At 48.0% G+C, this 11409-nt stretch overlaps 1 protein-coding gene across 2 annotated transcripts; it reads right to left on the minus strand.

Annotated features, from left to right (window-relative positions):
- Nucleotides 1-1412: 1412 nt before the first annotated feature.
- On the minus strand, nt 1413-11104 carry LOC122435357 (holocytochrome c-type synthase). 2 transcript variants are annotated; one of them, XM_043459489.1, is made up of 7 exons: nt 10948-11104; nt 10219-10368; nt 7721-7872; nt 6789-6937; nt 5894-6013; nt 3667-3753; nt 1413-2897 (listed from the first exon to the last, which is right to left on the minus strand). In XM_043459489.1, the coding sequence occupies exons 2-7, from the start codon at nt 10334-10336 to the stop codon at nt 2699-2701; spliced, it is 825 nt and encodes a 274-aa protein (XP_043315424.1). In that variant the 5' UTR covers nt 10337-10368; nt 10948-11104; the 3' UTR covers nt 1413-2698. The 2 variants fall into 2 exon arrangements, with proteins under 2 accessions (XP_043315424.1, XP_043315425.1); XM_043459490.1 differs by having other exon boundaries at nt 11051-11093.
- Nucleotides 11105-11409: the final 305 nt, after the last annotated feature.

Here is an 11409-nt window from a genome sequence, read left to right on the forward strand (position 1 = left end):
AACCAGCCGTCTGCCCCCAGGACACAGGTTTGTTTTTCCTTTTTTTAAAAAATTGAGCTTTAATTGGGCTTCCCTACTGGGTCAGATGGTGAAGAATCTGCTTACGATGCAGGAAACCCAGGTTTGATTCCTGGGTGGGGAAGATCCCCTGGAGGAGGGCATGGCAACCCACTCCAGTATTCTTGCCTGGGAAATCCCATGGACAGAGGAGCATGGCAGGGTATAGTCCATAGGGTTGCAAAGAGTTGGACACAACTGAAGCAACTTAGCATGTATGCACGTACACACACACATGATATGATGTTTTCTTTATCCACTCATTCATGAGCAGGCACAGGTTGTTCTGGGCTGTTGTATATAATGCTGCAGTGAACATGGTGGGGTGGGGTGGAGGTATCTTTTCAAGAAAAAGTATTCTTGATCACCACACACAGCCTCAAGCCTATGGTGACAAAAATGATTCATGGTATAACTCCCATAGTTGTTGCAGCGGTGAGGTGTGAAATGTGCAACTCTTCAGTTAAGGAGGAGTAGCTGATGGGGGATAAACTGTACTTGTGTCTCATTAAAAAATTGGTAACTGTATATTCAATATATATTAAAAAATACTTAAGTGAATTTGCATTTAACCCATGGATTAACACAACTCTTTTTAAATCAGCATTGCATTTATAGACTGTCCTCCCTAAGGTTATGAGTCCCCTGCAGGTGGGGGCTGGACCTTTTGCATTTTTGTGTTCCCGATAGGATGGAGAGTGTCATAAACATTTCATGAGTGGATGGGAGTCAGGGCACTACTAGGAACACTACTACATTTTCATCTGCAGTCCCAGTTGGCACCCCCACCTTGTTTGCTAATCCTTAACCTCGAGTGCAGTACTTTGTTCTAATCCTGAATAGCCTATGACGAAAGACGTACCTTAAAAGCCGGGAGAATATCCAAAATGATTTCAAGTTATAAATGGAATCTCCTATCAGAACAGAGTATTGATCCCTGGATCTGATCAAGTATAATTTAGACACCAAGCAGCTCTAACATCCAAGAGGCTGTAGCCTTTTCTCCCCAGGTGGAGGGTGTATCTTGTCATCAGGTTCACAAGACAGTTTATTTTAGAGGTGGTTTTTCTCAAGAAATATTAGAATCCTTTAAAAAGGGGTGATTCCCCACCTGTGGCTCAATTTTCAGTTTCCAGATACAACACTTGGTTTCTCATAATAATGCCTTAACCTGTACTTACTCAATGGCATTTAGGACCAAAAAACATGCCAACAGTAACTCCTTTCCTCAGCGGATGAAAAGTATGTGCTCAATGACGAAAATGGCTACCTCCAGCAGAAAGACTATAGCTGTCATTTCTGTAAAGATTATTTCTGTCTGATGAAGTATAAAATTACTCTTAATAGATTTTCAAAACCTGTTAAGTATCAGTTTTATTTTCTTTGAAAATACACAAATATTTTGAAACATAGTTTAAGGTTGTTGGATTTTTGAAACTCCACACAGACACACCATTCATACCAAATGAATCACTCCAGACTGCTAAGTTCATGTACTAACTTAACTCCACGATATTCAGGATAAATGAGTTAATACTATAAACACTTAAAACAAAAACCACCAACAGTCATATCATGCTGCTTAAGTTGAACAACCAGTGTGTGGGTGACTGATACAAAGAATTTCAGTGGCAAACTTAGAAGTCCCTTAAAAAACAGATGTGAACAGAGAGTAAGCTGATGTAACCATTCTACATTTGGGAAAAATATTCTCCTTGTGAATTCTAGCAATGGATAAAATACCATGTTTTAGAGCAGGACCATCCCTAGCGTTGTGACTTCAGCCAGACCTTCAAGGTTCAGGCGAGGCGGACAAGAGGAAGGCTTTAGGCAGGGGAAGGGATGAACTCCAGAATGGGAGTAAGTTGTCAAATGCCAGAACAGTGAAGCCTGCTTACATGGAACACAGTTACATGTCAGAACAATGGGAATTAAAAGGAAAATACTTAAAAAGTTAAGACACATACTCCCAACACACATGTGCCATCAAGTTGTAGGGGAGTTGAAATTATTCTGGATCAAGGTCCAGTCTGAAAAAAAAATCACAACAGCTAGAATTTGGAGAGCAAGACACACACACCTCAGGTTGGCTGAGTACATTGCCAGTGTGTGGCTGTATTTTCTTCAGGGGTCACCACTATATTAGATGGACTTGAGAAATGCTGGTAACTTGTATAAAAAAGCCTAACAGAACACTTTTAAATAAAATATTGGACCAGGTCAAAGCTGAGCATCCTGTGGGCTTTCAGATCTATGCATCAGTATTTAAAACAGGGAGGGAAAAAAAACAGGGAGGGAAAAGAGCAGCTCTCTTCATATTTTCAGCAAAGGTCTTTTGCAGAAGTTTAGACTTTTTAGATCAAATACACAGGCAATACTGCAGTTAAAGGAAAAACTCGGAGGGCCTACCACTTCTCTACATGGGAAGAAAACTTAAAATGATGTGCCGTCAACTGTAAGGTACAAACAGAACTCAAGAGCACGTGCTGAGTACCCTTTGCTAAGTGGCATAGAAGGTAGGGTGACCCCCTGGACATCCCTGTTACGTCAGGAGTGCAATTCAGTTTGGGGAAAATAGTTTAATGTACTTCTCAGAAAAAAAAAAATTGTTTCTATTTTCTCATCTCTGACAAAGAAGTGCTTAGGAAGTCCAGCGCCACCAGGCCACCTTCATCCGGTCCCATACGGCCGAGAGCGAATCCAAAGCAGGCCGCACGTCCAGAATGGTGAACTGGTAGTCTTGGTTGACCTCACCGCCATCGTAGTAGTCAATGACATATCTTACTTCCGTCCCGCAACGGTTGATGATCCAGTCATGCCTGTCGAAAGGCAGCTCGTACCTGGAATGAAGACATGCTGGCGGGGTTTACCATGCCTGTGTGATGCTGAGCTGGGGTTTGGGCGGCAAGAAAGCCAGCAGGGCACTGTGTGGGGAGGCCGGCTCTCAGAGTCCACCTCGGATGAAAGGTGAGACTCCGATAAGCACGGTTCACAGTGCTGCGGGAAGGTAGGGCTGGAAAGTGGGAGGCGCCCCCATCAGCAGACAGCTCATCTGCTACAAGGGAAGAAGGTCAGTGGCAGGAAGCACAGCCAGGCTGGGGAGGTCAGCTCGGCACCTGCAGAAATGCCGGGGAAAGTGAAAGTCGCTCAGTCGTGTCTGATCCTTTGCGACCCCGTCGGCTATACAGTCCGTGGAATTCTCCAGGCCAGAATACTGGAGTGGGTAGCCTCTCCCTTCTCCAGGGGATCTTCCCAACCCAGGGATCAAACCCAGGCCTCCTGCATGGCAGGCGGATTCTTTACCAGCTGAGCCACAAGGGAAGCAGGTGGGAGCTGTGAACCCCACAACAGGGAGCGTGGCGTGCATAGGCGGACAGAGCCGGAGTGCGGGAGGAGCGAGGGGACAGTGCAAGAACAGAGAAGGGGACTCCGGTCAGAGAAGTCGATGGGAAGGAACCCCGAGCTGCCCGCCAGCGCCACCTGGAGGGAGCACAAGAGGTCTGCAGCTTGGTTCACAAGACGGCACTGCAGTTCTTCGACTGCTTGGTTTTAATGCCAAGAGCAAGCCGACCGTGACCTCAGGAACAGGACATTTCTGCAGACACTTACCCCATCCAGGAGCGAATTCTTGCCCGTGGCGAATACTCTTTCGCTTTGCCTCCAAACCGGATCAGGGATGGACCACAGGGACACTCACTAGAAATCCCCAAAGAAGAAATATCTATTAAGATAACTCTCTTTCCCTTGAAAAACAGAACGAACGTTGCAGTTTCTCCATGACACACATTTTTCTGTATACATTTTACATAATATTAGAGAAAGGTAACTTTGAAAAACCTCACAGAAATATCCCTATATGCTTAAAAAAAATACTGTGCTTTAACTTCTGGATCAAGTGCATGCCACTCCCTCCCCTTCCCTCTGAGTATCTGCTGCTTTTGGCAGGAGTCGGGGGTCAGGGCCTGTCCACATGGTGTACTCTCAGGAAAAAAGGTCAGGTATCAGGCAGGAACTCTCCTCTTGCACAAAGAGCAGCTGGGGTTTTTTCCAGATAAATGTAAGAAAACCCTACAACGCCTCTCTTGTTTGAAACCAACAAGCAACCTTCATGAAGGAAGAAAACCGCTGCTCTCCCTAGGAACTAATGTAATCAGTGTTGGACCATCTCTTTAAATAACTGTACACAAGCTGACGGGTGGGGGGACAAGGTCCTGCTGAGACAATCTACTCACTCTCTGGGCAGACCCTGGGCTTGAACTTTCTAGATGCCCTGCCAACCCCCACCCCCAAACTCACGGGGGCCCGGGGTGGGGCAGGGGGAGTCTCATGGTCATCTGGCATAAGGTACACAGCACTGTCCCCTGCAGGGGGAGTGGAAAATACAAGAGGCCACTTGTCTTGGCAGCTGCTGTCACTGGAAAGACAGGCTTTGGCCTAGACAGGTCTCTTTAATGAACTGGGATGGAGCAAAGCATCCCACGTGTGATGGGCCCCCAGCTAAGGACTAGCCAAGCTCCTTTCATTCTCAGCTTTAACAACAGCACACCTGCAGCATAGGTCTCCACATTAAGTGGATTTTGTCCAAGAAGTTAATCACATTTTGCCACGAATTAAAAACATGAGCCACCAACCATGATGACATCTGGCTTCGTGGAGACACGCCCCATCCCCTACCCTTCTCCAGGTGGAGCCCTCAAACAGGCACCATTCTGGAAATGCTCACCCCAGATTGACTGAATCAGAAACCCTGGGGGCAGGGCCCAGCGCTCAGTATTGCAACAAACCCCTAGGTGATGCTGAGGCAGCTCAGGTGTGAGGACCATGGCTCTGAACAGACTGATGGCCCATCGCCACTAACTCACAACTGCATTTGGCTAGTCTCCCAGAGAAAAAGTGTGTAGTTTCTCAGTCGTGTCCAACTTTGCAACCCCGTGGACTGCAACCTACCAGGCTCCTCTGACTACGGGATTCTCCAGGCAAGAATACTGGAGTGGGCTGCCAATCCCTTCTCCAGGGGATCTTCCTGACACAGGGATCAAACCTGGGTCTTATGCATTGCAGGCAGATTTTTTACCATTTGAGCCACCAGGGAAGCCTCATCTCCCCAAGAAAAATGATCATGTGCAAAGATGCCTCTTGATGTTTACTCCTGATGGGGATTCAATACATGCTGCTGTGTGAACAAAATCTTTCCCAGCTCCCTTGGGGCAGAGAGCATTTTCGAGTTTCTAGCCCCTGTGCTCTGCCTGGAATGGACTGTGATGCTCCTCCTGTTGAGAACTGGGGTCTAAGCCCCTCCCCTTGCATCTGGGCAGGCTTGTGACACCATGGGACTTCCCAGACTCGGTCATCACAGAGATGCAGTGTCCCTGGAGCTTTCTGTAACTCTAGCTCTGGGAACCCAGTCACCATGGTGTGAAGAAGCCAAAGCAGCCACATTTAGAAGCCATGGGCAGGCGTCCTAGCTGAGAGCTGGCATGGGAGTAAATGGGGCCTTCGAAGGCTTCCAGCCCACAGCTGTCCAGCCATCCCTGACCACTAAAGTCTTGGTGGCTGCGACCCCACGCATCAGGGAGCAGAGACCAGCCATCCCTGCTCTGTCCTTTCTGCACTTGGGACTCACTGAACCCACGAGCATAATTTAATAGTTGGCATTTCACATGGCTGAGTGGGGCAGTCTGTCACCAAGTCACTGAGACAGGCCTGCTACCTAAAATGTTTTAATAGAATAGCACAGTGTTGGACTAAAGCTCTTCTGTATTTCTTTCATAGAAAGCAGCTATGAAATCAGGATGATGCTGGAAGAATGGTTTTTTAAGCTCTCGAACATACTTACGCAGCGTGAAGGGCTTCCCATTTCAAAATCTCCTTCCAAGCTTGCTCATTATTCTGGTTGTGAATCCTAATGATATTATACATGTCTTTCTGACTAATATCCTCATCCTTCCATTTCCACCTAGGAAAGAACATTTGGTAAAACTTGACAAAGATTACTGAGAATGCCATGTATTCATTTCACTGTGTCACCAAAAATCCGGTTTATCCAAATATCAAGGATCCCTCGATTTTTCAAGTGACACTTTTTCAATTAGTATCACAAATTCCCCTTTTCTATGTATTTTATGTAGCAGTGGTGCTTAAAAAAACTTACTGGCTGTGATGGGTTAGTTTTATGTGTCAGCTTGATTGGGCCATGGAGTACCCAGATAGTTGGTCAAACATTATTCTAGATGAGATTAACATTTAAATGGGCAGAGAAGGCCCAGCTCTAAAAGCTGAAACAAAACAAAAAGAACAAAAAGGCGGAGCTTCTGCAAGAGGGAACTCCTTCTGCCTGCCTGCCTTCCAACAGGGACATTGGTTTCTCTTCTTGCCTTTGGACCTGAACTGAAATATAGACTCTCCTGGGTCTCCAGCCTGCCGAGCTGATTGTGGAACTTCTCCACCTTCATAACTATGAGTCAGTTCCTTACCATAAATCTCTCTATACATATAGTAAGATATATATATATATCTTATTAGTTCTGTTTCTCTGGAGAATCCTAATACATTGCATTTATATTCTGGTTAAGTCTGAAAAATCAGTTGGTTAGTATAAAAATTTACTGTACACCTGGGGGATAAAACCTCTAACATTTAATTCTTAGATTAGATTCATCTAAAAATTAAATGTTAAAAAGGGTAGATTCACAAGCAAATTTATAGCCTCAGGAATATGCTCACTCACTCACCCTTTCCTTAACATCGCATTCCAGAACATCTGTTCAGAAGGATAAACCCACTTTTTATCTGAATCTGCCCTCGGAATAGACGATTCCTCTCTCACAGTAGATAGTGGAAACGGCTGGTCAGGGGCTGGTGTTTGATTAGGAGGTGGCATCTATGTAAAATAAGTGGGTTTAAAAAAAAAAAAAAGGTTGGAAATACAAAGTAGAAACAAGCAACATAATTACTTCCTGGCAAGCAAGGCATCACATACACAGCCCAGTTTCCTTATTAAACCAGCGACATCAGTTTCAGGCCTCTCAGTTGTGAAGAGTCAGAGCGCAGAAAATCTTTTCCTTGTTGACTTCACATAAATGGTAAATACATGCTACAGTCAAACATTTGGTCTCTTTCTGAAGGATTAGAAAGGAAAAACTAATACCATGATGGGCAGGCACTGCTACAAATTTCTGGAAAAGATGGGGCGATAGATGTGTATGTGTATTGATATGTATACAAGACAGAATACCACCACTTTCTCGATGGCATTCTGTCACTGGCGGTCACACGCGGCTGGCACCCAGTTGTGCCCTAAGAGGCACCCCAATCTTGCAGTGTGTCTATGATGTTTCTCCAAACCAGCAACACCTTTCCAAATTCTAGCCGTGCTCCTAATAGATCTCCTGCCCACCAAATACTCTACCTCCAAAGCAACATCCTCTGGTGTGGCTGATTCCAGGTAAGTCTGCTCTGGCGCTTGGGGACAGCCCATGGCTTTCCCAGGCACGCTCTGAAACTACACTTAGTGACAGAGTCTAGATTTTTCACTATGGATGGAAAATCAGACTTCTCCGTTTTAAAAGGACAGAAGGATCAATCCTAGCAGCCTGTAGTTAGGGAGCCTGTAAGAGCATCCCTACATTAAAAACTTCCAGGCGAGGGGCTGGTCGAGGATTACCAGGTTAGAAGGATCCAGGTTCTCCTTGTTCCCAGCCTTGGCGCCGGTGATGGGACACTGCACGTACTCATAAGCGCGCTCCTGGTGTGCAGGCACAGAGCTTGTTTTGCTCCCACAGGTTGAGTCCGATGGCTCGGCATTCACTGGACAGCCTGAAGGAGACGAAGGGTGAAAACACCGTCACCACAAAGGCAGGACATCTGGCTCTCAATCTGGGCCCTGAAAAGTCAAATGTCTGACCAGGGATCACCGGCACAGCCAAAGTCAGGATTCTACTGGTCACAGCTACCAAGAGCTAAGCCGGCCGACAATCTAACATCCTACAGACCAGGAAGAGGCTCCATAAATTAACCTTCCCCTCGGAAGAGAAATGGGTACCCATTCTCCTATTGTGTTACTCCCCCAAGAAAAATAAAGCCCCAGAGTCTCAGCATTGGCAAGAGTAGGTACTGTCCACAGCAGGGTGTTAGGAAACAGAGCAGGGAATTGCTATGAGCTGTTACAGAGGTACCTCTGGGGGCAGGGCCCCCTGTGAAATGGGTCTCCCCGACTTTTCTATTCCCCAGTTCCAGACAAGACCCAACTCCCACCAGGGCACAGGAGGCCAGGCTTTCATTATGGACGTCTTCTCTCAGGGACTGGGGACAGGAGATAAAAATGAGCAGAGGAGCCATCCAAAAGGGTCGTGGAGAAGATTCAGGATGCTGCTGTGCTTGTGTCCTGCTCTAGGACGAAAACTAGACCACTTGGCCGAGGCGCGATTCACTGTCAGGGGATAGCAAGTTCATCAAGCAAAGGCACCCACTAAAGAAAACGTCCCCCAGTCCACGTGGGATCCAGATGCCACTTCGGGAACAGCAGCAGGCGGGGGAGTCAATGCCCAAGGATCCCGGGTGCTGTTGGAAACAAGTGTGCGGGCCAGGAAGGCGGTATAGACACAGGAGGCGGGCAGGCAAGGGGAGAGCTATGGCCCAGGAAGACACAGCTGGTGGAAAGGAACCCTTATCTTAGGCAGCAGCAGTGAACACCAAGGAGACACTGAACTCTGGGCGCCCTACACGCAAAAGGTCCTCTGCGAGGACCCTGCAGAGCTATCTACTGAGGGGTGGAGGGAGACTTGTTCCACCCCTCTCCTCGCCAGTCTCTTCTGGCGCACTGGTCCCAACTGGGGTTGGAAAGAAAATCCTGTTTACGTTTTTCATATCAGAGAACCAGTAGCCCCTTCAGTCTCCTCCAGACACCCATCTTCTTTCCTAATGCAAATTCATCTGACAGCTCTCCTAGGAACACAGCAAATGAAATCAGACCCTAGACAGGACTGTGTGGCTTTCTGGGGATGCTCAGAACAGACACACACCTGCTGCTTCCAAGTCTGCCTCCATTCTGCCTGTAAGGAGAAACCCTAGAGCTCTGGACTGGTCCTTATTCAAGGCCCCAGAATTTTCGCTGGCTTTGCCACTTACTAGCTGTGTGACTTGTAAGTTTCCTTAACTACGAAACAAGGGGTTTGGGGGGGGGGACGTACCATGCAGGATTTTGAGGATGAGAATGTAAACTCCACTAGGCAAAGGATTTTTGTCTGTTTTAGACACTGCTGTTCTCTCAGTGGGAAAAAAAAAAAAAAACCACTTAGTGCTTGGCACAGGGTGGGCAGGGAGCAAATTCTTGTGGGCCGATCGAAGGAATGAACAGCTATAACACAGGAAGCGTCAGCACTAGGTAAGCATGCTAACTGCTTCCTGCCCTCATGTCTGGAAACAAGAAGTCACACATCTGGTGGATTCAGGACATACTTTTACAAAGACAATCAAAAGCGGCAGGTGGACCAATGAAAAAGGAAAGCATTTCAAGTCTCACTTTTGCACTAAAAAAATGAACAGCAAGTCCATCAGACAATGACTTATTTTTTACACAGAGAGTAATCCACCAGAGGGAGGAGTAAAGCTGTCTGGATAAAGAAAGACAACGTGATCTAGACCAAAGCTGCTCAGCCTGGGCACTCTCGACATCCGGGGCCAGGTGACTGTCTGTTGCAGGGTCTGCACTGTATATTGTAAGATATTTAGCAGCACTCCTGTCTTCTCATTAGATGCATCCTCCCCTCTGAGTTACAACGTGCAGAAAGGCCTCCAGGCATTGCCAAGTGTCCTCTGGGCTGATGGGGGGCTTGCCTCCCCAGCTTAAAAACCCACTAAAGTAGACAATAGCAAATTGCTGGAGTGGGGGCTGATGTATGGAGCAATCCCTCCTCGCTTATGCACGATCTCAGTCATGACCATAACCCTGGGCAATACTATATCCTCAGCTTACAGGTGATGATGGGTTGAGACTTGAGAAGTCATTTGTCTACAGTCACATACCCTGTAAGTAACAACAGAAGGACCAAACCCAGGTCACCCCACTCCCAGGCCTTAGGAGCCTCACCAGCATGCTATACCGCCTCCTCAGAGTTCTTTTTGAGAATTCTCTTTTTATCTTCTAGATAAATGGTCCATTACCTTTCACTTTCCCTTCATGCATTGGGCATCCAGACGTTGGGGCTGCTGTCTGATGATCTGAAGCAGCAGGGGTAGAGGTCTGAACCGAAGCAGCAGGGGTGGATGCAGACAAGCCCATGGTGGGACTCGCAGTGTTGAATCCAAGCGATTCTAAATTCACACGGGCCAAACCAGAGATGAGTGCTTGATGCCTGGGTTCCCCCTACTCTCTTAGTATTCTTAATCTGGCCAACCCTTGTTTTTCCTTCTTGTCACCTTTATAGAAATGTACTGGGCAGGGGCTCCACTTCGCCCTCCACTTTGATGAGGGACAGCTTTAAGAGATCACCCCCTTTGGGACATACTAGTGTGAAATCTACACCTTTGGGGGGACGTTTCTAAGGGTGTGTGGACTTGGCGGGTGAAGTGAGGCGGTCCCTGAGAAACCATGTCATAGCGTGGGGGCTGTAGGCCCGGGGTTGGAGGAAAGAGGGTCCCGAGGTGGTGATCCGATGAGAGAGGAAGCCCACCGAGTCCAGACTAGACCCGCGGCACTAGGGGTAGGCAAGGGGCTGGGGGGCTGGGACGAGTATGGCGCAGAAAAGAGACGCGAAGAAGGAAGGAAAGGTCAGCGGAGGGCACAGCGCGGCCGCAGTCTTCCTCGCACGGTCCCCGCGTGTGGCACCGTCGAGTCCCGGGATCCCAGACACCGCCCCCGGCCTCTGCTTCAGCCAGCCTGCCCCTCCGCACCTGACTCCTGTACCCGGCTACCGGTCCCGCCTCTAACCGCCAACTCCGGCGCGGAGTGGCAGCAAACCTCCGCCACCACCTTCCCCTCCCCTCGTTCGGTCACCGCTGTTGCCCGGGTCACCGCCGGCTCTCGTTCACGCCGCTACTTCCTCTTCCGAAGGCAGGACTTCCGGGCGCGTGGGAGGCGGGCGCACCGGCAGAAGGGGGAGGGTTTCCGTCCATCACGATGGAGTAGGCCCCGCCCCTCCTGTCCTCCTCGGCCAATAAAGGTAAAGCCCTTCTCTGGCCCCGCCCCTCCTGGCGGAGCCGACAGAGCCCTCTCGGCTTGAACAGATACTTTCCGTAGGGCGAGGCGCTTTAAGCTGCGGAGGCGTTGCATTGGAAGAGTTTTAAAATTTCTACCTTTTAAGTTGTATCCCGTCAGTTTTAATTATAGTAATGACTCAAGAAACATCAGTAGGT

The sequence above is a fragment of the Cervus canadensis genome, chromosome X, assembly GCF_019320065.1.
Source record: "Cervus canadensis isolate Bull #8, Minnesota chromosome X, ASM1932006v1, whole genome shotgun sequence".
Lineage (NCBI taxonomy): Eukaryota > Metazoa > Chordata > Mammalia > Artiodactyla > Cervidae > Cervus > Cervus canadensis.

What these genes read in the sequence shown, in the direction of transcription:
- LOC122435357 (XM_043459489.1), bottom strand. Translation starts at nt 10,336, where the DNA reads ATGGGCTTGTCTGCATCCACCCCTGCTGCTTCGGTTCAGACCTCTACC. An exon ending in GCATGAAGGGAAAGTGAAAG is followed by an intron (nt 7,873 to 10,218) that starts GTAATGGACCAT and finishes CGTCTCCTTCAG; the next exon opens with GCTGTCCAGTGAATGCCGAG. An exon ending in AGAATTCGCTCCTGGATGGG is followed by an intron (nt 2,898 to 3,666) that starts GTAAGTGTCTGC and finishes TCTTCATTCCAG; the next exon opens with GTACGAGCTGCCTTTCGACA.